Source organism: Rhinatrema bivittatum, chromosome 4, assembly GCF_901001135.1.
Source record: "Rhinatrema bivittatum chromosome 4, aRhiBiv1.1, whole genome shotgun sequence".
Taxonomy (NCBI): domain Eukaryota; kingdom Metazoa; phylum Chordata; class Amphibia; order Gymnophiona; family Rhinatrematidae; genus Rhinatrema; species Rhinatrema bivittatum.
In genome coordinates this window covers 52,544,067-52,570,417 of record NC_042618.1, presented here as the reverse complement: position 1 = coordinate 52,570,417, position 26,351 = coordinate 52,544,067, and the positions used below count along the sequence as shown (strand labels likewise).

Here is a 26,351-nt window from a genome sequence, read left to right as displayed (position 1 = left end):
TTTCCAGGGATAAAACAGTGGGTAATGTCATCTGACATTCCATTGTGGAAACTACTTTCTCAGAGTTCAAAAGATCTTTCTGACCATGCATGGATGTTTCAGTGTAACTATCACCCTGCCAGCTCCCTCAGGCTCTTCTGTTCCACTGAAGTGAAAGGACATGTTTGCTTTTTCTCAACTTAGATACTTTTTTTTGGGTCATTCTTTTCATCTGTACATTATTTTTCTCAAAAATCTGATATGTCTGCCAAATGACCTTTTAAAACAGTGGTCCCCAACCCTGTCCTGGGTTGGGGACCACAGCCCATAACATGCAAATTTTCTCTCATGCATGTTCATTGTGGATATCCTGAAAACTCGACTGGCTGATGGGCCCCCAGGACGGGGTTGGGGACCACTGTTTTAAAAAATGCAAAAATGTAACTTTAAAATGGATCCCCATGATGATTGCTTGTACTACCTAGGATCTTCACATAATGTTGAACTGTGCAGCTTATGGAAGGATGGCTCCTCATTATGAGGATTTGTTGCCAACTTCACCTCCAGCCTGCAGGTGATGCTGTAAGTTGCTTGGATTATCTATTCAGTCCTCTCAGCTCTATCAGCTCCCTTCCCAGTGATCATCTTGTTTCCTGCATAGAAATGTATTTATACTTAGGCTTTTCCCTCAGTTCATTGCCAGAGCTTGGTCCTACCTCTTGGTTCTCATATTCTGGCTCCATCCTTGTTAACTGTATCCAGAAGACTTCATCTTTTTCAGTATCTATCTTTAATGTTCCTGCTTGATCTCCTTCCTAGCACCAAGCATACTGTTTCCACATGGAATTCTGATTGCATTTCCTTTTGTTGTGCTAAAGCAGGTCTCCATCTTCACAGCAGAGTAAAGGCACACCAAGTTCGAGCTACCACAATTTCATTAGCATATCTTTCTTCAAGCTTCTGTTGAAGAAATCTGCAAAGCAGCTACTTGTCCACAATTTATACCATTACTAAGCATTACTGCTTAGATGTCATCTCCAGGCAAGATAGCAATTTTAGCTAGCGGCACTTAAAAGCTTATTCAACTAAGTTGCTTCAACTGTCTCTCCAATCTTTTTATCCAGGTTACAATCCATTAATGCCATTTCAGAAAAAGATATCCTGTTGCAGCTTTTAGTTTGGAAGTCTCCACTTGTGAGGCTGACATTGGGCTTACTAGTCCACAGAAAAAGCAGCGTCGATTACCTGTAACAGATGTTCTCTGTAGACAGCAAGACAACTCAGCTACAAAACACCACCCTCCTCCCCAAAGTTAAAGCTTAGCTTGTTAGAGACTGAGGGAGCTCCTGGGACAGAGGCTACACAGGAACACCTGGGCATGCTCAGAAAGACTTCTAGGTCTTTCTGAATTCTGAGAGCACGTTTTCACAATGACGCCATAGGATGACATCACTCACTAGTGTAGCTGAATTTCCTGCTTTCTATGGAGAACACCTGTTACAAGCAACTTTACTTTGTTTGCCTTCTCGGGGTCTTGACCCAAAATATCTACTTCAGCTCAGAAAAAAAATAAGTCTGACCAGTCTCTCTTTTTCTTGCATAGCTGCCATTAGTTTCTATGGGAGGGAAAAATATATTTTTTATATTGTTTTCCTCATGGAGTATTTAGGGAGTTGGCCCATGTCATCATCCTTTTTTTTTTTTTACTTTATCTGGTTCTATTTTAGAATCTTTATTTTTCTAAATTTGAAATTTGTGTCATCTCATAAAAATAACAAAATCTGCCCTTATACAAATATGTATTCCAGAGACTGTTGATAGTAACACAACACAATTTGACTAGTCTACTGGTATGTCCTTCAAATATTTCTTCTTACGTATAGCCACGCTTTACTTACTTATTTCATAATAATATGTATTTATGTAGTTTTGTTATTTTTTATTATTTTGTTATTTTTTATATTATTTATGTAGGACCCACACTTAAAGTAAGTAAAGTAAGTAAAGCATGGCTATATGTAAGAAGAAATATTTGAAGGACATACCAGTAGACTAGTTGAATTGCATTGTATCTCATAAAAATATACATAACTAATATATCAAAAACATTAAAACAAATTCTGGTAATCATATATACAATATGTATATGTGTATATATATTTTTTTCCCCTCAACTCCCCCTCCCCCTTCTACCCATATGAAAACCTTCATGTAAATAAATTTACAAAAGTGTGAACATAGAACCATTCTGACTGCTTTTAAAGAAACAGGCCCATAACCTTCACAGCACAAATGAAATGTTAGCAGATTATGCTAGTTGGTCCATCTACTCTGCTGTTTTCAGTTAAGGATATATGCCACCTGCCATAGAAGCTTCATTGCTTGTAGGATATAGCTCGTTATCCAAGTCAGTTTTTGTCATCATGTTTGGGTCTCTACCATCCTGGGCAGATGAGCATACAAGTTCCCATGCTTAGTCTAACACCCAGGTCCTCCCATATCTTATGATACAACTGTGTTATAATCTAAACAGCTTCCAAAACTAGTGAGACTGTTGCCCTAACCTTCAGCACTTATGTGTCCCCATGGCATTGCCGGATGGCACAGAGCCACTGCCATTGTGGTTCTGGTCTTTGCTAGACTGTAGAAATTACCTCAACAATACTGTACTCACATTCCTTCTTTACTTCCTCACTCCTAAATTCCCTGATTCATATCCCTTTCTTACAGTTACTCTCACAAGTAAATTAACCTGTACATGTACTCACATGCCTGCAGCAAGACCCATCATTCATGCATGCACACTACTAAGCCTAGGAAAAACCACAAAGGACACAAAATATAACAAAAACATGAGCGGTTTTTGTACTCAAAATTTGTGTTGAACATGTTTTCTGCTTCCCAGAGTGAGATGGGCAGGGGAGGAGCTTTCAGGGGGTGAAGCAGCTTATGAAGCAGCTTATGTTCTTATGAGTAGGTAAAACTGAAAATGAGAAAATGAGAAAAAGGACAATCAGTCAGGATGCCCCACAGACAACGTAGAAAGCAACAGGTACAAAACAGGAGAGAAGGCAGCAGATAAACCTACAACTACATTTCCAATAAGCAGAATCTTCTCACTTCTAGAGCATTCACCCACCGGAGGCATGCCGGGACTGCAGGAAGCTGGCTCTTTGGAGAGGCTGCCTTATGCTGCGTGAAGTTGGGAGAAAAAAAGAGAAATGTAGTGGAATGGCAGCTAAACTAAGAAAAATGAACAAAGAATACAAAGGCAGGATGAATTGAAGAGTGAAAACAGTGTAACCAAAAAAGACAAAGACCAGCATTATAGCAGACACAACTCAGAGAGCATAGAATTATCACATGCCTTTCTGTTTCAGACAATAGAGAATCCATGCATAAAGCAAAGAAAGAAAAGAATGCCTTAGCATGCACACAAGCGCAATAAAAAAGGGACAGAAGGAGAGAGTAGGCAGTCTGGAAAAATTGGACCAAAGGATACATACAAACAAGACAGGAGAACATAGGTGCCATATCAGCATGCCACACAGAGAGGCATCACATAGAAATTTATTTACAGACAAGGCACCATGATGGACAAGGATAGACAATGTACAGGAAAATGCTCATAGGCTGAATGTCTCTTATTAACCAGAGCTAGTCCTCTAGATCCAGCATCAACCACATGGGAACTGTTTCCCCACTCCACTTTTGTTTCTCAGTATCCAGGAGGTAAAATCACCAGCTCAGACGTCCAGACCAGGAAAGATCACCTTACCAGGTTCAGATCAGTGTAGGAAAAGCGTTATAAAGAAGAACATGTTCATAAGTGGACTGAGTCCAACAAGTGCAAAGCATTAGTCTAAAGCGGGGGTGGACAAATATGGTCCACGGTCCAGACCTGGCCAACCTTTCCCCATCCTTCCAGCCCACCTACTTCCCACACATTTGCCATTGGATCTGGCCCACTGCCCCAGTATGAAAAAAGTCTCCTATTCACAGCCTGTTCTGCACCCTTCTCCTGGAACAATACATGCAAACCAATGATAGGCAGGTCTTCTAATGACATCTCCGAGCTTCAGCCCTGCCCACTGAGGTGACCAGTATCGCATAACAGGGAAGTTCCTTGGCTTCCTGTTTGTTCTCTTTTTTGGCTCCCTCCCTGCTTTCTTCACCATGATTGACAGGTGGCGCTTCCAGTCAGTGCACAGCCTGGTTTGAGGAATGAGACGGGGTGCCCCTGTCTGGAGTGAGATGCTGGGGACTAAGACAGGGCTGGGGACTTGCACTGACTCGCCATCCATCCCCACCTGGAAGTTGTGGTAAATGCAGAGAACACTGGGTAAAACCAGCAAATAGGATGCTGGGAAGGCAAGATGCGCAGCTTCCATTTGGACTGGGTTCAGAGTATGCATGCTCGCCCCTTGGTGAGCTCCGATCCAGTAATGGTTGCTAGGTTTCAAATTTTTTCTTTTTCCCATCGTCATATGTTGGAGGTTTGAGAAATTTTAAATTGGTAACGGAGCAGATCAATGAGCGTGCTCAAACGAGTGGTAGTGTGCTCTCCGAACTAAGCTGCAGACTGGTTAGTTGATGCACACATTCCAGACCAAGAAACAGAAAAAACAGATTCTGGAGTAGAAGGAAATAGAGATGATCCTTGAGGTCACTAAATGGCAGGACTGTAAACTTGGCATGGGAGAGGAGGGAGGAAGAGAGTGAGTGGGAGAAGTGGGAGGGGGAGAGAGAGAGAGCTTGAGTGGTAGGGAGAGGAAGGTGGGAGAGGGGAGTGGGAGAGAACTGTATCTACATAAGTGCTCCAAGAGGGGACCCTCTCACTCGTCACCCCACCCCTGTTTCCTGCCTCTGCCCCCACTCAAGGAGCTTTCAAGGGCCTCCCCTTCTTGATCCTTGGGGCAGCCAAGAGCCAGTGATGTGCACCTGATTGAAAAAAGTTTACTCACTACTGGTCTTGAGAGAAGACTCTCTCTCATTCTAGCAACACATATTGTACCCATTAACAAAGTGTAGGGACCTTTCTCTTTTCAGAAAGATATGAGATAAGATATGCCAGACTTATTGGAGCTGACAAGAGGACCCACCAAGAGTAGTTTTCCTCGTCTCAATAGAAATAAAGGAGGAATGAAGAGCCAGACGGTGACAGGCATTGGTGGAAGTATTTGGCCTTTTTTTGCCATCAACTACTATGTAACTGTGAATATGCTTGCCAGAGCTATGTTCAAAATCAAAGACAAGTAGGACATTTCTAGTGGTTTGAAGCATTGCATCTGTTTGCCTAAAAGTTTAGTGGTCCATAGTGTTTCAGAAATGCAGGAAGTACTACTGTATATTACAGCACTGGAAATGAGTTAAGACACTGTATTTTCCAATCTTAACAAGAGTTGTGTGGTTCTGCATTTCATGGATATGCTTAAATTTCTTATTTTCTTTCTTTTAGAAAAGTTCAACAATGGAAAGTTCCTCAAATTTGGAGGGAAAGTTGTTTGAGTTGTTTGGGGCGATTATCCAGTGCTTATACAACTTGGAGGAGATGTTTAACACTAATGTACTGTCCAACGAGGATGCTGTGACCCAGTTGGCGGACCAAGAGGTAACTAAATCAATGATGTCATTGTGATGCCTTGATGGATTACTAATGGAGAACAACATTTTTATTTCTAAGCCTAGTTTGTGATCCTTGGGCCTCTCAGGGCTGATGAAGCTGTGAAGGCAACTTTCACAGTCCCTGAGAGGAGAGAATCTCAGATCGCACAACATTGGCGCATACTGGCTAAGTGCGTGTCTGCTAGGTTCCAGAAGGAGCTTCAGTCTGTTGCTCCGTGTTGAAGACTGAAACTGCAATGACCAAGCTAAACAAGACAGGGGGTTATAAGTGAAGAGAAAGGGGGAAGGAAGGCCAGGTGGTGTAAGCCATGCACTTGAAAAAGTTTTCAATTGATTTTTGCTTAATTTTTTCATTCCATTTGTTTCGTTTATACAAAACAAAACCATAAAAACAAAACTCTTCTCTTCCTCCCGTCACCAGACTGTGAAAATAAAAGGCCCCCTTCAACTTCCATCTATCTCTCCAACATAGCCCTTGACCACTGACTCGTCTTCCAGGGACAGGAATGATATCCACTTGCTCCTGCCCCACAGTTCCAGGTTTTCAAAATGTCCTCCTGTCATCCCAAAGACCGGCATTGATGCCATTGTGTTATATAACAGACTGGTTATTTTGAAAAACCCAGAGCTGCAGGGTAGGAGCAACTAAAGTTTTTGCCCCTGGAAGATCTGCCGATGGGATAAGAGCTGGTTTGAAGGGCAGCTGGAAGGGGCCTTTTATTTAAGGAAGCTTGATGGGTAGAAGGAAGGTCCTGGATTAGGTGCCTTTTTTTTTTTTTTTTAATATGGTGGCAGCGGTTTCAAAAATAAGAAACAAACAAAATTTTCTTTGGTTTTGTTTTGAAAAGAAAATGAAACTAAAGAGGAAATGTCATGTACATTTCCTATTTTGTTTCAAACAGTACATCCCTAGTTGTGAATAGAGGTTCATGGTATCATATCCCCAGACAAGATGGGTTCCAGTTGAACTGGAAGTGCAGAGGAGCAGGAGAAAACTGCTGGGTAGGAAAGGTATATGTATATTTGAATTTTCTAAAGTATTGAAAATGGAATCATTATGGTATGATTTTACTAACTTGATGTAAGGAGGACTCTTGTATTTTGTGCAGTTCATATATTATCTATGGGTTTTTTTTAACATATGGGCTGTTTTGGATATTTTACTTTCAAGCATTCATACATGCAAAATAGTTTCTGAACAAATGTTGAAAATACATATCCAAAACACTGCATACTTTTTACCAGTCACAATTCTGCAAAAACGGCATTTAGATGCTCATATCTTTTGCATATATCCAAGTCCAGTAAACACACGAAAAGAAAATGACACAACCAAACAGAAGAAAACACTCTTCTCAGACAAGATACAAAGGAATAAAAACTCAATTTATGCATGATTGCAACAGGAGCAGGCTTAAATTTAGTAAAAACTAGAACTTTAGTTAAAGAATTCAGTTTGAGTAACTGACTGGTTGGTTCTTCAGTAGGATATCTCTGTTCATAACCACATTTGGTTACCCTAAATAAAATTAAGGAAACAATTTTAGATAGTCTTGGCACAAAAACTGATGTCACACTGGGACATCTACAATGCTTCTGTGCAGACTAAATATCTGTCTCAAAATATCATTAAAATAAAAAAAAAAACCCAGGGTGTTGTGTCAAATTGGGCTAAACATGCACATATAAATATTTTTTTAATTATTTTATTTTATTTATTTGATTTTGTGTGCTATTGTAGCCTGTGGGTCTCATGTTTATTTAAATGGGCATTTCATAGGCTATCAGGTAAGGGACGCAGCTCACAAGTAGTTCCCTTTTAAGCACCATGCTTAATGAGAAATATCTTTCCTTACTCCCAAGGGATTTTGTATTTGTATTCTCTTGATACTTTTCAATTTAGTCTTAAATCATTTTTCTTTTCCTGGTCAGTCCTGCTTAGGTCTGAGGCTGCTACGGATCTAGAGCACTCTTAGATGACTCGCCTCTCTTCTCATCCTTGATTGGTCAACAAAATTAAACATTCTATAACAGAGGAGAGGGTAGGACAATACACTGGGCAAGTCTAATGATCATATTTTAAATGTGATCCTTAAAAATTATTTCTGGAAACCATGAGAGAGAGAGGATTGTCTTCACTGAATAGCCAGAAGAGATGGGGATCTTTGTACCTTCAGTTCAGCAAACCTTCTGAGCAATATAAATAGCAGAATAATCTGAAGATATTTGTCTGAAAACCTCATAATTCTAACTCTCTCTCAAAAGAGATGTATATGGTGGCGTGGAGGATGTATGCCTCTGGATTGTGCAGTTTACTGCTCTTCATAGTAATATATCTCTGTTAGGTTTGCTAACTGGCTCAGTTTTGTTTTTTTTCAGGACAGTGTTATGGTTAAGCGGTGTTTGGGTGGATTCTTGGGTACTGTGGCAGATGACCACGCGCATGGGGAGGAGCCCCGTGAGGCGCCACAGTACTGGGCTAGTCTCAGGACGCACAAACACAGAATAAGATCTTTTACTGTACAGCTTGATTACCACCAGAGGTGGCAGTAGTGAGGTAGTCTGGATGTAGCAGTCTCGGGACCCTCGGCAGAGGGGGGGGGGGGACCCTTCTCACCCCGTTGGTATAGGGGAATTCCGGTGTAGGTTTCCCAGCAAGGCAATGCTGTGGAGGAGATAGACTGAGCGTTAGATTACTCACTAGATGGTAGCTGTAGGTATGCGATTCCACCAGGCTGAAGGAGATGGTACAGGCACCGAGGCAGGGAGAGCCAGGCCCTCAAGGAGCGAGTACCTGATCCCTGTAAGGCACCTGAAATAAAGCAGAGGGCCCCCGAGGAGCGGGTACCCAAGTTAGTCAATACCCCAAAGGGCAGAGAGAGAGCTTCCAGCGACAGCACGGAAGCGGCAGAGTAGCTTAGACAGGACGAATCCGAGTCTTTGCTAACTCAGTGAGTTAGCAATTGAATACAGGCTATATACCCGGATGGCGTGACGTCACTTGACGGGGACGCCCCCGAGGTTCGTGCCAATGCTGGAATAAAGATGAGGGTCGCACGCGCACCCTAGTAGGCCCTTGGTAGAAACATGGCGGGAGGCAGCACCATAGCCGTTCCGGGTACACCGGAGAGGGCGGCTTGCAGACGCGGCGGTAGCCATTTTCCCAAGGGAAGCGGGAGGAGCCGTGAACACGGTGAGGCAAACGGGTCGAAGCCGTCTAGGACCGACAGACGCAACAGACAGGTTGATGCAGTCCTGGTTTTATCTCATCGCATACAGGGATTTGTAGTTCTGATCTGCCTATTGCATTTCCTAAGAAGAGAGAGACTACAAGTCCAAGCATGCGGTGGGGTTAAACCAGGGCTGAATCAACCTGGTCTGAAAAATCTGAAGCTAGTTAGCAAGCCCACTCCCCAGTTTTGCAGGCTGAAATGCCACCATGCCATCTTTAAATTTATGCAGAATTTATTGGGTATGTGGCGATGCTGATGAACATAAAATCTGGCTATAAGAACATAAGAAAATGCCATACTGGGTCAGACCAAGAGTCCATCAAGCCCAGCATCCTGTTTCCAACAGTGGCCAATCCAGGCCATAAGAACCTGGCAAGTACCCAAAAACTAAGTCTATTCCATGTAACCATTGCTAATGGCAGTGGCTATTCTCTAACAGGCCTATCCTGTAAAGTGCGGCCGCGTTTACCCTGCTCCTAAGCCGCTTTTAACTCACGTTCCGGCCGCGTTAGCCCTTCCTGCGATCCCGAATCCCCTTTAACCTACTCCTACCGCGTCCTAAATTCCCCGGGTAACCCCTTCCGCCCGCGGCATGTATATTGCATGCAAACGAGCAAATTAGCTCGATATTGCATGCAAACGAGCCAATTAGCTATTCCCCTAGCATCCCGTAACCCGCTCCCCGACTAACGCTACCTTTCCCTGCCGTTTTGTCGCGCGTTTAACCTGCAAACTTACCGCCTACCCTGACCCAGGTGGTAAAGGCATGGGTAAGGGTAGGTGGCAAGCTTTCCCCCAGCCCCCGCTCACCTGCCCCGGCCGCGATCATGGGTGCCGGTCTCCGTGGCAGCCCCAGTCCTCTCCCCTCCTCCCGAAGCCAAAAAAAAAAAAGCCTTTTTTTTTTTGGCTTCGGGAGGAGGGGAGAGGACTGGGGCTGCCACTGAGACCGCTTTCCCCCGTGCAAGTAAGTTGTTTCGCCGCTTGTCTCTTCTCCCCCCTCCCGGAGCAGGGCGCGAAAAGCTGCCTTGCTCCGGGAGGGGGGGGGGGGGGGGAGAGATGACAGCGGCGAATCCAAAAAATGAGCGAAAAAAACTTAAAAGCTAAAAGTAAGTTGCTTCGCCACTGTCATCTCTTCTCCCCCCCTCCCGGAGCAGGGCGCGAAAAGCAGCCTTGCTCCGGGAGGGGGGGGAGAGATGACAGCGGCGAATCCAAAAAATAAGCGAAAAAAAACTTAAAAGCTAAAAGTAAGTTGCTTCGCCACTGTCATCTCTTCTCCCCCCCTCCCGGAGCAGGGCGCAAAAAGCAGCCTTGCACCGGGAGGGGGGGGGAGAGATGACAGCGGCGAAGCTTTCCCCCAGCCCGGACGCCGGCAAAATACTTACTTTTTTGCAGCCATCCATGAGCAGGAACACGATCTGGCCTGCCTTAGCTCCTCCCGACAAGATGGCCGCCTGCACGGGGAAAGCGTGCAATTGGCCGCTCAAGACGTGATGTTGTGACGTCACGTCTTCAGCGGCCAATTGCACGCTTTCCCCGTGCAGGCGGCCATCTTGTCGGGAGGAGCTAAGGCAGGCCAGATCGTGTTTCTGCTCATGGCTGGCTGCAAAAAAGTAAGTTTTTTGCCGGCGTCCGGGCTGGGGGAAAGCTTCACCGTTGCTAGTGTCCCCCCTCCTCCCGGAGCAAGGCGGCTTTTCCGCCCTGCTCCGAGAGGAGGGGGGACACTGAAAAGTCGTTTCGCCGCTGTCTTCGCCGTTGCTTCGCCGTTGCTTCGCCGCTGTCTTCGCCGCTGTCAGTGTCCCTCCTCCTCCCGGAGCAAGGCGGCTTTTCGCGCCCTGCTCCGAGAGGAGGGGGGACACTGACAAGTTGTTTCGCCGTTGTTTCTGCACTGTCACCGCCGTTGCTTCCTGGTATCTGTCATTTCAAATGACATTTGAAATGACAGATACCAGCGTGGCGTGAAGCCTTAGGCCCGCGCACCCAGGATCCTGTATAGGCGCTCTATCCAGTATCCTGGGTTGCGCGGGCCTAAGGCTTTTCGGACGCGGCTTACATTTACATATAATTAGGCTTCAGGATCGAGCGGTAGGTGAGCTGCACTGTGCGGGCGGTAACCGCGGGTGCCGTAGGCACTAACGCAGCTCTTCCTACCGCTCGGTACTGGATAGGCCTGTAAGTGAACTTAATAGCAGGTAATGGACTTCTCCAAGAACTTATCCAATCCTTTTTTAAACACAGCTATACTAACTGCACTAACCACATTCTCTGGCAACAAATTCCAGAGTTTAATTGTGCGTTGAGTAAAAAAGAACTTTCTCCGATTAGTTTTAAATGTGCCCCATGCTAACTTCATGGCTTTGCTTAACAAGTAGCATTTTCAGTAGACTGTTCTGTTTCTTTCAGGCTCTCTCTTCTGAACTAGGAAAGCTTCATGCAGAGATGATGGATCGAAAGGATGTCCTGTTGAAGTCTCTAAGCTGTGCTGGTAGGAGCCCAGAAGTAGCTGGCCACTGTTTTAACAGCATACAGGCATGGCTTAAACTCACTCATGCTACTGCCTTATCTAGAAGCAAGTCCATAAAAGCTGGGCTGGAGCAGAACTGTAATTATCAGGTAAAGTACGACTGCACAACTCTTGTATGTTTCTTTCCATCTTTTGCATAGGTTCTAGCTCATGTGAGACTAAGGGCTTGTTGCTCTAAGCAGTATTTTTCCATTTTGTACCTATAGGAAAATTGCTTAGACATAGAATCCCTAAATCATAGCATCGTAAAAAAAAAATAAAATGTTCTTAGGTTTAATTTCTTCATCAAGTCTTCTGCTCCCCAGATGGGCTGGGGATGCTACGGAGGCAGCATTCATAGTCCCTGGGAGGAGAGGGAATTCCAGCCATTGTGTAATGGCAATACCCGGTGGTCGCAATTAGGAACCACATTTGTGGGGTTCCAGACGGAGCTGTGGTGCGTGGTCCTCAGCTGAGGACTGTCACTGTGGTTGGGCTAAGCGAGTTGGGGGAAGGGATATAAAATAGAGAAAAAGTGTCCAGCTGGTTGTGATGGAAAGCTCATGACGCCAGGATCCCAGCCCTTGTTCTGTCTGAGCTGAAAGCCGAAAGGAGCAGAAGGAAACTACAGGATCATCTATTTTTTCTTCTTGTACATCTCAGTATACTGCAAATTAATAACTGTGTGATCTTGCAAAGTGATGGCAATAAGAAGAACAACATGTGACTCTTTTTTTTTTTTTGTTACAATACAATAAGCAGGTTCTATGTATGCAGAGTGAGCACAATTTTCAAAGCCATTTATGCATGTAAACTGATTTAAAAGGGTAAATTGACTGTGAAAATTGCTCGCCCTTACTATGGCTGAAAGTGCGTGCTTTTAGTTGCGTTTAGTAAGGCGTTCCTTGGGGCAAGTCTTGGAAAATGTGCGTAGACTGTACATGCGCATTGTTTTCTTCCCTCCGACCTAAACATGCCCTCGGAATGCCAGTTTCTTACCCTCGTAAAAGTATGCTCGGCGTTCATCCCCACCCATATACTCTTATCCGAGCAAGGGCTAAGCAAATTTCAGACAGTTAGTTTACCCGAATAACTAGGTATTTATCTATGTAAATGGCTTCTTAAAATGGTCTTCCCAGTGTGTGCTTTTTTTTTTTTCGCAAAAAAAAAAGCAATGAGAGAAGAAAAGTGACCGCGATTCTCCCAGGACAAGCAGGATGGTAGTCCTCACATGTGGGTGACATCATCAGATGGAGCCTTGTCACGGAATACTTTTGTCAAAGTTTCTAGAACTTTGACTGGCACACTGAGCATGCCCAGCATGCCACTAACCCTGTGGTTCCATCGACATCGGAGACGCCGCGCCAGGAACATCGTGGAGCGGGTGACTGTCACCGACCCCCTCTAAGGCATCAGCATCATCATTCTCGGTGCCGGAGAAGGACCGGACCAAGTACCGAGGGAAACATCACCGGAACAGACGTGGGTCCCTGCCCAGTGCCGTCTCTGATACCACAGCGGCATTGACTTCCATCGATCCGCCTGCGATGAGGGCCTGGGGAGAGGAGTCCCCATCCTCCTCTTGACCCAGGACCCCGAGGCGTTCCCCTCCAACATCGGTGCCGAGTACTGAGCCTCCACAGATCCCTGTGGAGGCTTCAGTAACTCCTATCCTGCCTCCTACCCTAGGCGCAGTGTTATCCACACCAGCCTTCACGGAGGAGTTGGACAAACTAGTCCAACAGGCAGTGCTGAATGCCCTTCGGGGCTTCCAGTCACCCCCGGCCCCCATACCGGTTCCCTCGATGTTCGCACCACTCCTTGAGCGCCTAGACATGCTCATTGGTGCCCTGCCGACTCAACCCGTGCCATCGGATACGCTGCCACCAAGTCGGCCATCAAAACTTCCGCAGGTACCGATCCCCATACCGGATTCATCGGAGGACGAGGAGGCGATTCCCGGCCCAATGCCGGAACCCGTTTCAGGGGCATCGGGTCTATTGGTGCCTAAGCATACCTCATCCGCCTCTGTGCCATCGATGCCGGGGCAGCCTCTATAGATGCCACCTCGTCACCCATCAATGCTTTCTTGCCCTCTCTGCTTTGGTACTCTTCCTCCCTCAGGAAGTCCACCGGGAGAAGGAGAACCTCCCTATGATCCATGGGAGGATGCATCCTCGGACCATTCCTCTCATGTTTCTGAGGATCTGCTCTCAGAACCTTCACCCCTGAAGGAAAGGCGTCAGTCTCCTCCAGAAGACCTCCCCTTTGCCAGCTTTGTCAGGAAAATGTCTGAAACTATCCCATTTCCATTAGTGACAGAGGACGCTCGTCACAAAATATTGGATGTCGTACAATTTATAGTCGCTCCAAAGGAAGTAATGGCAATACCAGTCCATGAAGTTCTTCTGGACCTTTTGCGCCACCTGTGGGATCATGTGGGTACCGTTCCACCAGTAAATAGGAAAACTGTTGCTACGTACCTGGTTCAGCAAGCCCCAGGATTTCAAAAAAGCCAATTGCCACACCATTCTGTGGTGGTGGAATCAGCCCAAAAGAAGGCTAAAAGATCCCGTCCACACTCTTCTGCTCCTCCTGGTAAGGAACAAAAGGCTTTGGATGCATTGGGGCGCAGAGTCTTTCAAGGGTCCATGTTAATAGCATGAATAACTGCGTATCAATTATACATGACCCAATATAACAGAAATCTCTGGAAACAAGTCTAGGATTTCACAGACACCCTACCTCAACAACATCAAGAGACCTTAGCCTCCATCCTACAGAAAGGATTGGAGGCAGGTAAGCACGAGGTGAGAGCTGCTTATGACTCTTTTGAAACAGCATCTAGAGTCTCAGCAGCAGGCATCAATGCTAGATGCTGGGATTGGCTTTATAATGAAGCCAAATGACGGTATATAAAACCTGTAAAATAAATAATAAATAAATAAAGCCTCAGACCTACATCCCAAGGTGCAGGATAAACCAGCTGATTTCCCATGTACAGGGGAAAACCTGCTCGGGGACAAAATTCAAGACGCAGTGGCCCAGTTGAAAGACCATCATGAGACCCTGCATCAGTTGTCAACTGTCACCTCAGAAGCACCTTCTGTAGCCCACAGGGGTACATAAAGAGACACCCGGAAGCAATTCTATAGACCACGCAGGTATTATCCTACGTCTTGTGCTCGTCCAGCTCGGGCCCCTCACGGAGGACAAGCAAGTCAAAGAACTCCTAGGGTGCAACCAGCCCCTCAAGCTGGTCCTGCGATTGGATTTTGACTTCTTTCCAGAGATCGGCAGCCACCCCACCCTGATCCCATGACCCTACTTACCAGTGGGAGGCTGCCTATGCCACTTTGTAACCAATTAGCACCAAATTACAATGGACCAATGGGTACTCTCCATAATAACCCTCTGTTACCATCTCTGTTACTGCCACATTCAGCTCCCAGCTGCCGCTTCCATCCTGACAGAGCAGAGAAGGGAGGCCTGCGCGATCGGCGCCCAGACCCGTCGGGGTAAGGCCTTTGAATTTCCCTTCCCCCCCGGCGAGCCTGATCGCCGATCCTGCAGCCAGCTCTCCTGACTCACGGCACTAAGTCCCGCCCACTAGCTCGAACCAGCCTATCAGGCCACAGAGGGACTTTTAAACTTCTCTACCCTCTCCGGCGCCGCGACAGACTGCCACATTCAGCTCCCAGCTGCCGCTTCCATCCTGACAGAGCAGAGAAGGGAGGCCTGCGCGATCGGCGCCCAGACCCGTCGGGGTAAGGCCTTTGAATTTCCCTTCCCCCCGGCGAGCCTGATCGCCGATCCTGCAGCCAGCTCTCCTGACTCACGGCACTAAGTCCCGCCCACTAGCTCAAACCAGCCTATCAGGCCACAGAGGGACTTTTAAACTTCTCTACCCTCTCCGGCGCCGCAACAGACTGCCACATTCAGCTCCCAGCTGCCGCTTCCATCCTGACAGAGCAGAGAAGGGAGGCCTGCGCGATCGGCGCCCAGACCCGTCGGGGTAAGGCCTTTGAATTTCCCTTCCCCCCGGCGAGCCTGATCGCCGATCCTGCAGCCAGCTCTCCTGACTCACGGCACTAAGTCCCGCCCACTAGCTCGAACCAGCCTATCAGGCCACAGAGGGACTTTTAAACTTCTCTACCCTCTACGGCGTCGCGCGCCGAAGGAGCGCGACAAAGGGGCCCGCCCCTTTGTGCGCCCCTTCGTGCAGCCCCCAGTGCAGCCCTGCACCCTTCTCGCTCAGCACTCCATAGGGCTCCACGGCTCACGTCACCTATGTAACCACAGAAGATTCAGAGACAGGAATTCGACAACGAATCCAGGAACACACGACCATCAAAAAACCCAACAGGTACCCGAACTAGCAGAAAGAATACAACCACCCACCGCACTAAGTCCATTGTCACAGTTGCTCAAACCTAAAAGCTAACTTTCATAAACAACATTTCCGCTTCCTGCTGATACTTCATAATCCTTACAGCCTCTCCTCTCTCCCAAACTAACTCTCATTCATCTCATTATAGACAGCATCTACTCCCAGCTTGAGCTTCTAAGATTTTTCTCCCGGGCTTCTATTTCAATTACTCCCAGAAGGAATGCAAAACCAATACATCCCTATCAGACACCACCGTCTCCTTCACAACATGTCACCTGTGCAAGAACTACCAATTAGAAATCCCAGATCTCTCAGTCCAATCATGATCACTCCTCTAACACAGTTCCTAGGGCTAACTATGCTCTCTGTAACACTGGTCAATGCACAATCTCTGACAAAAAAGACGCATATCCTCAACGACTATCTCTTGGACTGTAACCCTGATATCTGTGCCATTACAGAATCTTGGCTAAAAAACTCAGACATTGCTCTAATTAACCAACTTCCCACTCACAAATACGATTTCTTCTCAATCCCCAGACACAATAAAAAAGGGGGTGGCCTGCTCTTAGCCACAAAGAAAGAATTCAGGCTAACACTTCATCCTATCAAGTTAAAATCTGCAATTGAACTTGGATTTTTTAAATCGAATCACTTTCAAATTCTACTAGTCTACGCACCCCCAGGAATCCTAGAAGCAGACTCCTCACCCGTTATAGAAACCATCGTGAAACACATCAACACAGATTTTCCTACCATAATTTTGGGAGATTTTAACTTACACTTTGATACCTCTCCACACTCATCCAATTGTGAAGCATTCCTCACCGCCCTTAGCGCTATGGGATTCACCCAGATTATCAACAATCCAACTCATAAAGCAGGACACACATTGGATCTTATTTTCATCAATGCTAATTTCCTCTGCTCTATTGATCCTACATGTACCCCCATTCCCTGGTCAGACCATTTCCTGATAACTACAACCCTATCCACCAAGATACAATCTTCCACTGATCAACACCTCTCCACCATTCACTTCAGGAAATCTTGCGCTTCAGAAATTCTCAGTGAGCAGCTCACCAAGGAACTCACAAACCTAGACACATCCAACCCCAATTCAGCTGTGCTATCCTGGCATAAGATCACGGAAAGGGTAGCTAACAATCTTTGCCCATCAACCTCGAAATTAATCAACCCAGCAAAAAAAGGTAACCAACCTTGGTTCACCAGCGAACTCAAACGGATAAAACAAGATCTACGCCACAAAGAAAACAGATGGCGCAAAGCCCCTTCACCGTCTACTCTATCATCATACAAAGGAACTTTACATTTTTACAGATCATCCATCCTAAAATCAAAAAAACAATACTACGCTAATAAAATCCATGACCTACAATATGATGCAAAGGCATTATTTTCATATGTATCACAAATCACAAAGCCAATTCCTCCATCAATACCAGATGATCATGCTCAATCCAAGGCAAATGAGCTAGCCTTGTTCTTTCAGCAGAAGATTTCAAATACGATAGCACTTCTTCCAACTAAGACCAACCCTCCTGATTCAAGCTCTTCCAACCACATACTCAAGGATACTAAATTCGACAACTTCGAATTAACTTCCACTAAAGAAATCGAAACCATTTTAAAGAGGCAGAAACCATCCAGCCACCCAACAGATAACATACCCTCCAAATTATTGCTACTCATCCCAGACACAATCTCAAGACCTCTGACTAACATCATAAATTGCTGCCTAACTAAAGGTCTGTACCCAGATAGCCTAAAAAATGCTTCCCTTAAACCCCTCTTGAAAAAACACAATTTAGACCCTAGCATTCTTGCTAATTTCCGTCCTATCTCTAATCTTCCATTCCTAGCCAAAATTACAGAAAAAGTAGTCAATACCCAGCTATCAGATTACTTAGAAGAACACAATATTCTTTCCCCTTCCCAATATGGTTTCCGCAAATCACGCAATACAGAAACCCTGCTCATCTCACTAACAGACCATATCATTATGGGAATGGACAAAGGACACTCATTTCTTCTAATCCTTCTAGACATTTCAGCAGCCTTCGACACGGTCAACCACACCATCCTCCTGGACCGTTTATCTGACATTGGCATAACAGGCTCAGTCTACAGCTGGTTCAAGTCCTTCCTTGATAACAGAAGCTTCAGGGTCAGGATCAACAACAAAGAATCGCCATTGACAAATTCTTCTCTTGGCGTACCTCAAGGATCCTCCCTTTCTCCCACCCTTTTCAATATTTACCTCCTCCCCCTTGTCATCTGTTAACAAGTCTTAATCTCATCCATTACATCTATGCTGACGATGTTCAGATTCTGCTTCCCATTACAGAATCCATCACTAAAGCTCTCTCACTTTGGAAAACTTACCTTCAATCTATAAACAATCTCCTCAATAATCTAAATTTGGTTCTCAACTCCGCTAAGACTGAATTACTATTTATCTCTTCCAACCCAGACATCCATCCTCCACAAACCCATCACAGTCTCCAACTCACCCACACTCAAGTAAGAGATCTGGGAGTAATTCTAGACAACCGCCTTAATCTAAAGACTATGATCAATTCGACTACCAAAGATTGTTTTCACAGACTACAGGTGTTGAGAAGACTCAAACCTCTCCTATATCTCCACGACTTTAGAACTGTTCTGCAATCCCTAATTTTTTCAAAAATAGATTATTGCAGCGCTCTTCTTACTGGCCTACCCAGCTCAACCACCAAACCTCTTCAAATGATACAAAATGCCGCTGCCAGAATCTTAACCAGTACCAACCGAAGAGATCATATTACACCCACTCTCCGAAACCTTCACTGGTTACCAGTCTACTACAGAGTCCTTCACAAATCTCTCACCCTGATACACAAGTCCATCCATAACTATTTTCATCTTGACCTTGAATTTCCCCTCAAACTCCATACATCCAACAGACCAATTAGAGAAATCCACAAAGGAGAGTTACAATCCCCTCCAACCAAAACCATTCGCCTAGTTTCGACCAGGGTCCGAGCTTTTTCTCTAGCAGGTCCAAACATTTGGAATAGCCTTCCCACAGAACTCAGGTTGGAACCATGCCTACTAACTTTTTAAAAAAAACTTAAGACTTGGCTGTTCCGATTAGCCTTCTCGGATCCTTCAGACTCACAATAATCTACCATCCTACTCACGAGCCATGGAACCATGCCTCTCCGTGAGATGCCTCTTATCCAATACCTCCGCAATTAAACTTTCTTGCTCGAACTGAGCTCATTATGACTTTTGAGTTTTAAGTTACTGCCCTGCTCGGGCCTTTTTTACTCTATTTACTTCCAAGCTGTAAAGCCTCCAAGTTTATAGTCCTTGTTCAATGTAACTTTCTTGCTCTCTTTCTGATTATAACTTATTGTTCCGTTTTTTGTTACAAGTTTCTATCCCTCGTTCGATGTAAACCGATCTGATATGGTATTCAACCATGAAGCTCGGTATAGAAAAATGTGAAATAAATAAATAAATAAATCTAAATTTATCAGCTATACCCCCAGACTCCCTACCCAGTTTAGCTTAGAGCCGGGATGATCACACAGCACTTATCGAGTCAGAGCTCTCGACCCTTCTGTCTTCCAGGGCAGCAGAACCGGTTCCCTTGACTCAGCAAGGGAAAGGTTCTAGTCCAGCTATTTTCTAATCCCAAAAAAGACAGGCGGCCTCTGGCCTATTCTAGATCTCCATGCCCTGAATACATTTCTTCACAAGGAATAGTTCAGAATGGTATCCCTAGGTACCATGCTCCCCTCCTACAGCAGGGGTACTGGCTCTGCTCTCTGGACCTTCAGGACGCTTATGCCCATATTGCCATCTTCCCTCCTCATCGCAAATACCTGTGATTTGTAGTGGGTCACGGGTACTATCAATACAAGATACTTCGATTCAGCCTGGCTTCAGTGCCCCGAGAATTCATGAAGTGCCTGGCAGTCGTGGCTGCACAGCTGCACCGCAAGGGCGTTCATGTCCTTCCATATCTCGACGACTTGCTCATAAATAGCCAGTCCAGACAAGGAGCCCTCGACTCCCTCGACCTTACCACAAAACTTCTACAACCGTTGGGATTTCTGATCAACTACTCGAAATCCCAATTGATACCGTCTCACCATCTCTCCTTTATGGGAGCAGATCTAGACACCAAAGTGGCCAAAGAGTTCTTACCCAATGACCGTGCAACCACGCTGTCCAACCTTGCCAGCTTTATTCACAGTCGATGAACAGCCTCAGCTCGCCAATTGCTCACATTACTTGGACACATGGCGTCAACAGTCCATGTCACCCCCAATGGCACGCCTCGCCATGAGAATGACACAATGGATTCTAAAATCTCAGTGGCACCAAGCCACTCAGCCGCTTTCATCCCTTGTCCACATAACGACCCAGCTACATCTGTCTCTTGCCTGGTAGACTCACAAGGCCAACTTACAAACAGGTCTTCCCTTCAAGCAACCAGCTCCTCAGGTGACCTTAACCACGGATGCCTCCAACCTAGGTTGGAGAACCCATGTCGAAGGCCTTCAAACCCAAGGGATTTGGACAAAAGCTGAAGCAACTTATCAGATCAACTTCCTAGAGCTTCGAGCGATGCGGTACATCCTTTATGCATTCATGGACTGCCTCTTGATCAAGGTAGTCTTGATTCAAACAGACAACCAAGTTGCAATGTGTACCCGAACAAACAGTGGGGCATGGGCTCTTACCTGCTCTGCCAAGAGGCGGCGCAGATTTGGGCCTGGGCCCTGTCGCACTCAATACTACTGCGAGCCACTTATCTGGCAGGCACGCAGAATGCAGTAGCAGACCACCTCATCCGAAGTTTCCAGCCCCACAAGTGGTCTCTGGATCCCTCTGTTGCGAGCAGAATCTTCCACCGATGTGGTCATCCGACCATCGACCTCTTTGCGTCCGAACAGAACCACAAAGTGGAATGCTTCTGCTCCTTACCCAGGGACCAAAGGGCAACAACCATGGATGCGCCCGCCCCTGGAACACAGGCCTGCTATATGCATACCCTCCGACTCCGCTAATCAGCAAGACTCTCGTGAAGCCAAAACAGGACCGAGGCTCAATGATACTTATAGCCCCATATTGGCCACGCCAAATCTGGTTTCCCATACTTCTCAACCTATCTGTCCATGAACCCATTCGCCTGGGCACGGCGCCCAACCTAATAACAGAATCACGGCAATTTACGCCACCCGAACCTCCAGACCCTATTGCTGACGGGCCTGGATGTTGAAAGGTTGATATTACAACCCATCAATCTTTCTAATAGCGTCTCTCAAGTCCTCATAGCTTCACGAAAGCCTTCTATGCGGAAGTCTTACCACTCTAAGTGGAAGAGGTTTACCTTGTGGTGCACACAGAAGGGCTTTGATCCCTTTTCTTGCCCCACACCGAAACTCTTAGACTATCTCTAGTACCTCTCGGAATCTGCTCTTCAGATATCCTCCGTAAGGTTACACCTCAGTGCCATCTCTGCGTACCATCAAGGAATAGGGGATGCCCCGATAATGGCTCAACCCCTTGTGGGTCGCTTCATGAGAGGCTTGATACAGCTTAAGCCTCCTCTATGACCACTGGTCGTGCAAGGGACCTCAATGTAGTTCTTGCACGGCTCATATGCTCTCCTTTTGAGCCCCTACATTCCTGCAAACTCTGATATCTTACATGGAAAGTCATTTTCCTGGTAGCCATAACATCTGCTCGCAGGGTAAGTGAGTTACAGGCCCTTGTGTCCTACTCACCCTGCACAAGGTTCCTCCATGACCAGGTGGTTCTTCGCACTTATCCTAAATTCCTTCCTAAGGTGGTAATAGGTTTCCACTTAAACCAGTCTATTGTCTTGCCCACTTTCTTTCCAAGGCCTCACACTCAATCGGGTGAGTGAGCTCTGCACACTTTGGACTGTAAGCGTGCACTTGCATTTTACTTAGAACACACTGCGGTCCACAGGAAGTCCACCCAACTCTTTGTTTCTTTTGACAGAAACAAGCTTGGAGCTGCGGTGGGCAAGCAGACTCTCTCCAACTGGTTAGCAGACTGCATTGCATTGTATTGCTATCGTTCAGTACCGATTGTCGACATCTGCAGGGCTGCGACGTGGAGGTCTCTCCATACCTTCGCAGCCCACTACTGTCTTGACAAGGCTGGAAGACAAGACGCCGTCTTTGGCCAGTCTGTCCTACGGAGCATATTCCCAGTGTAAAAACCCAACTCATCCCTACCTCGACCCGCTGTGAATTTCAGACTGCCTCATTATTGCCAACAGCACCCCAGTTGTTGTGCCTGTTGCACATGTTGTGTGCTGCTTGGCCTGCTTCTTATGAGTCAGCCTGTAGTTTGCTATTCACCCACATGTGAGGACTACCATCTTGCTTGTCCTGGGAGAAAGCAGAGTTGCTTACCTGTAACAGGTGTTCTCCCAGGACAGCAGGATGCTAGTCCTCACTAAACCCGCCCACCATCCTGCGGAGTTGGGTTCAATAGCGTTTTCTTATTTTATTTTTCACTCATACTTTTTGCTACAAACGAGACTGAAGGGGGGACCCCATGTGGCCACAGGGTTAGTGGCATGCTGGGCATGCTCAGTGTGCCAGTCAAAGTTCTAGAAACTTTGACAAAAGTATTCCGTGACAGGGCTCGATCTGATGATGTCACCCACATGTGAGGACTAATATTCTGCTATCCTAGGAGAATACGTGTTGCAAGTAAGCAACTCTGCTTTCTGATTGTTCAGGCCAAGTTGTTAGCTTGTCTCATTTCTTCCGTTCATTCTTATGTCGCTCCAGAACTTCTCAGAGGTGCCAGGATAAGAGAGCAAAAACAGGGGGAGTGGAGTGGTTTACAAGAATTAAAAAAAAAAGATTCCAAGAACTATGACTCATACTAATCCTGTCTTTCTTTTTTTTTTCTCTATGGTAAAAGCACTCAGGGACTGTTAGTCCAAATGTGCAACAACACATTGGGCATTTCTTCATCAGAAATGGCTGATTAGACGAATTAGACTGAGACAGCCTTTCCCTGTAAACCCACTCATCCGCCATGGGAAAGGTTTAAATCAGTCCCTCAGTATTTAGGGCACAGGTCTCCCATTTTATGTCCATGAAAAATGTCCTCAGCTCATAAAATATTTTAATGCTGTTTTTCATAAACCTTTTAGTGTTCTTCTAGAACCTTATGATGTGGTGTTTTGTTTTGTGATAAGTTAGCATTGACTTTTTTTTTTTTTTTTACATTCCCCTAATGATTATGCCATTGTACAAGTCATAGGTGAGACCTTGACATGAGTATTGTGTCCAGTTTGGAGGCTGGATCTCAGCAAGGATATAGACAGAGGAAATCTTATGGAGAAGGACTACTAAAATGGTGCAGAGTCTGTACCTGAAGCCCTGTGAGATGAAAAATAAGGATCTAAAAATGTGTACCCTGGAGCAGGGGGTTCTTGACTCAGATCTCAGGATGCACCCAGCCAGTCTGGTTTTCAGGATATGCATATTCGTTGTGGATATCCTGAAAACCAAGCTGGCAGGATGTTCTCTGAGGACTGGTTTGAGAAGCACTGCTCTAGAAGGAGAGGCCTGGTAGAGGAGATGTCATGAAAACTTCAAGTACCTGAAAAGTAATAGAGGAGATAGATTCAGGAGCAATAGCAGGAAATATTTTTTTCAAAGGAAAGGATGGTGGATGCCCAGAATGGAAGGGTAAGGTGGTGATAACAGACTTCAAAAAAACACAGAAGATCCTTAGTAGCAAAAAAAAGTGAAGAGATAGCAGAAGAATTAAGTAGCAGCTGGCACTGTCTGGTAGGCTGCAAGTAATGTTCCTTCTAATTTTTGAAGGGCTAAGTGCACAAAAATATTCTTTTGTGCAACTTTCTATAAGCCAAGTTCAAATTTGTGTACTACGAGCCAATATTAGTGCAAAAAAATAGTAGAATTTATTGTGCAAGCTATATTTTGCCATGTACACAGTGTTTATGATCTGTGTGACCGCACACAGCTTAGAAGGAACAGTGGCTGCAAGTATAGTAATTAACCAGAAGCCGTAACGGAAACATGGGAGCTCTGCCTGGCAGGTTTCGATGATAGAATTAATTATCCGCTGGGTATGTCTGGCAGGCTGCTGATACAATAATAACCAGAATACCTAATAGAAACAGGTGGTTCCATAAGCTGTCTGGCAGGCTACACGTTTATCAGTATTTAGCAGATTGGTGCAGCAGGTTGGCAGGATTGGAGGCCATTAGGAAAGGTCAAGGAGTTCTAAGAGGCCAGATGTTTGGGTAACAACCATACTGGTGGTGTTGCTATTAGGATTATTGTAGGACCTTGTTGCAAATGGGAGGGGAGGCGAAGTTGTTATAAACTGAAAAAGGGGATATTTCATGCTTAACTACTCAAGAGAGGGGGAATTCAACAAAAAAGTTGATATACAGGGTCTTGGATAAGAGGTGATAAACCTACAGGCAGTCACGCCCCGTGGCTGTCAGTTGCAATATATTCTTGCCGTTGTGGACAGTAATAAATGAACAGACTAGAGAAGTCTTTTAGTCTTTTTTTTTTTTTTTTAACCATCATTCACTATGTTATGATTGCCTTAAATTTAGTATGGTAAGTTAATCTTGAGGATTTAAATATTAGAGATTGGAAATATTTAGAATGATTTATCTACCCAAAAATGTATTAAGAATGACCAAACTATTTAGTATCAAGATAAAATTGTGGATTAGTGATGCATGATTTATCATCATTTCTCAGCAGATACACTTATTATTGATCTGTATTCCTTTCACAGAATGAAATTAGGCAATTGTATGATTCCCTGACTGATAAAAGGTCCATTCTGAATCAATCATTGAATGACATAAGCAGTCAAAGAGTGGCAGAACAGCTTCAGGTAACTTTATTTCGCAATATTGTTGTCTACTACACTTCAGCAAAGCAAGCTATAGCACTGAGAAATGGTAATAGCATTTTGCTTCTCCTTTGTACCCTTGCTTTACAGCTGCTAACAGGTTTTTTAAGGTTCATAAGTTTCCAAGCATGAACTTTTTCTCTTTTGTATTAAGTTAACGTGAGTTTTATTGTCGTGTTTGTTTCTCCTCCAATTTAGACTGATTTTTAATGCATTTTGTTAAAGGAGCACTACAATTGAGCAGACTTGGTCAGCCAAGCTAAAATGCCACATTTTATACACTTGGGGAGAAAACATGTTCAGTCAAATTCTCATCTTCTGCATAAGCTGGGGTCTATGTTGTCTTTGCTGTTCACTCAGTGGACTCGAGTCTCCCATGCTAAGTCCCCTGGGAAGCCATCATGCACCAAGCCCCCAAAGAAGAGGACATTACATGATGTTCCCTGTTTTCAAGTGCATGGCATTGTTTTAGCGCTGAACTCCCTGGAGGAGCATTTCAGCTCTACTGCCAGTTGCTTTTATAGTTTGAGGCTTGTGTATTTAGGGGACAGTTTTCAGGCTGTCCATGCTGGGACAAAGAACGTGTATACCTTTTACCCACGGGCTTTCCACCATTTTCCAAACTGTAAGTGCCTGCATCCTTTGCCTTTGGAACATGACACAGGTGCATGCGCCTGCTTTTTCTGTGGGTAGATGTTTGCTCAAAAAGGACATATGAGGATTTGAATATGTTATCTGTGTACATATTTTTCCTCCCCCAAACTGAACATGCCCCACGGATTAGGGAAGGCAACTTTCAGTTGATTATCCCAGGCCCAATGCTTTTTACCTGCGTAAAATCACTTTGGAAAGTGTTCTTATTATAGGCAACTGCTACTTTGATTTTATGAATGTATCATTTGTGATCTGCACTGGACGAAATGTTTTGGAAGCTGCATAATATGACTTTAAATAAATAAATAAAATTATGAAAGCATAACATCAGAATCTCTCTGAAGAAACTGAAGAATGCACTATATGAACTGTGAAAAATCATCTAGAAAGACACTCATCTGGGAAGGACAACCACCAAATCAGCAGTAAAAAGGTGATAAAATGAACATACACAACAATAAAGGACAATGCAACTAACAAATACATAAGAAAACCAACATACTGATTAATAGAATCAGGCTAAACCATTATCGAAATGCCTTTGTGTCCTGAACCGCTTTAAATTGGCCTCCTGTCTGAGCTCCACCGCTAACGCTTTCTACAGCATCAGGGCGAGAAATGAAAAAGCTCTAGATAGTGTTTGTTCATACCTATAAGCCTGTAGGTCAGGTATCTTCAATAACTTGGCATCGGAGAAACATATTTCAGAAATATTTCAGTAAATATTTTGTAGGTGACTGTTCATAGCACTGTAATTGCCAATTAATAGACAAATTAGATTATTGTACCTCTTCCTAATGTGAAAATGCATTGAAAGAGTGAGTGGTATCTGCATTACATTTATTCCTTGCTGTATCATTGACTTAGATAATGAATATGCATGAGCTGGAACTGCAGAACTTTGAAAGTCAAGTAACAGCGCTAAGAGATAAGGGTGAACGACTCCAAGTACCTGTTACTATCAGCCAAGAAGTCTACAAATTAGAGGTGAGGGTGT

General features: G+C 45.0%; 1 protein-coding gene across 3 annotated transcripts in view; it reads left to right on the top strand.

Annotated features, from left to right (window-relative positions):
• The window catches only part of SYNE2 (spectrin repeat containing nuclear envelope protein 2), a 799,865-nt gene that overhangs the window by 573,285 nt on the left and 200,229 nt on the right, over positions 1 to 26,351 (top strand). For all 3 annotated transcript variants that reach the window (XM_029598126.1, XM_029598125.1, XM_029598127.1), the window contains exons 76-79: positions 5,438 to 5,590; positions 11,238 to 11,447; positions 24,581 to 24,682; positions 26,222 to 26,341. In XM_029598126.1, coding sequence (XP_029453986.1) covers positions 5,438 to 5,590; positions 11,238 to 11,447; positions 24,581 to 24,682; positions 26,222 to 26,341 — 585 coding nt within the window. The remainder of the gene's footprint in view (positions 1 to 5,437; positions 5,591 to 11,237; positions 11,448 to 24,580; positions 24,683 to 26,221; positions 26,342 to 26,351) is intronic.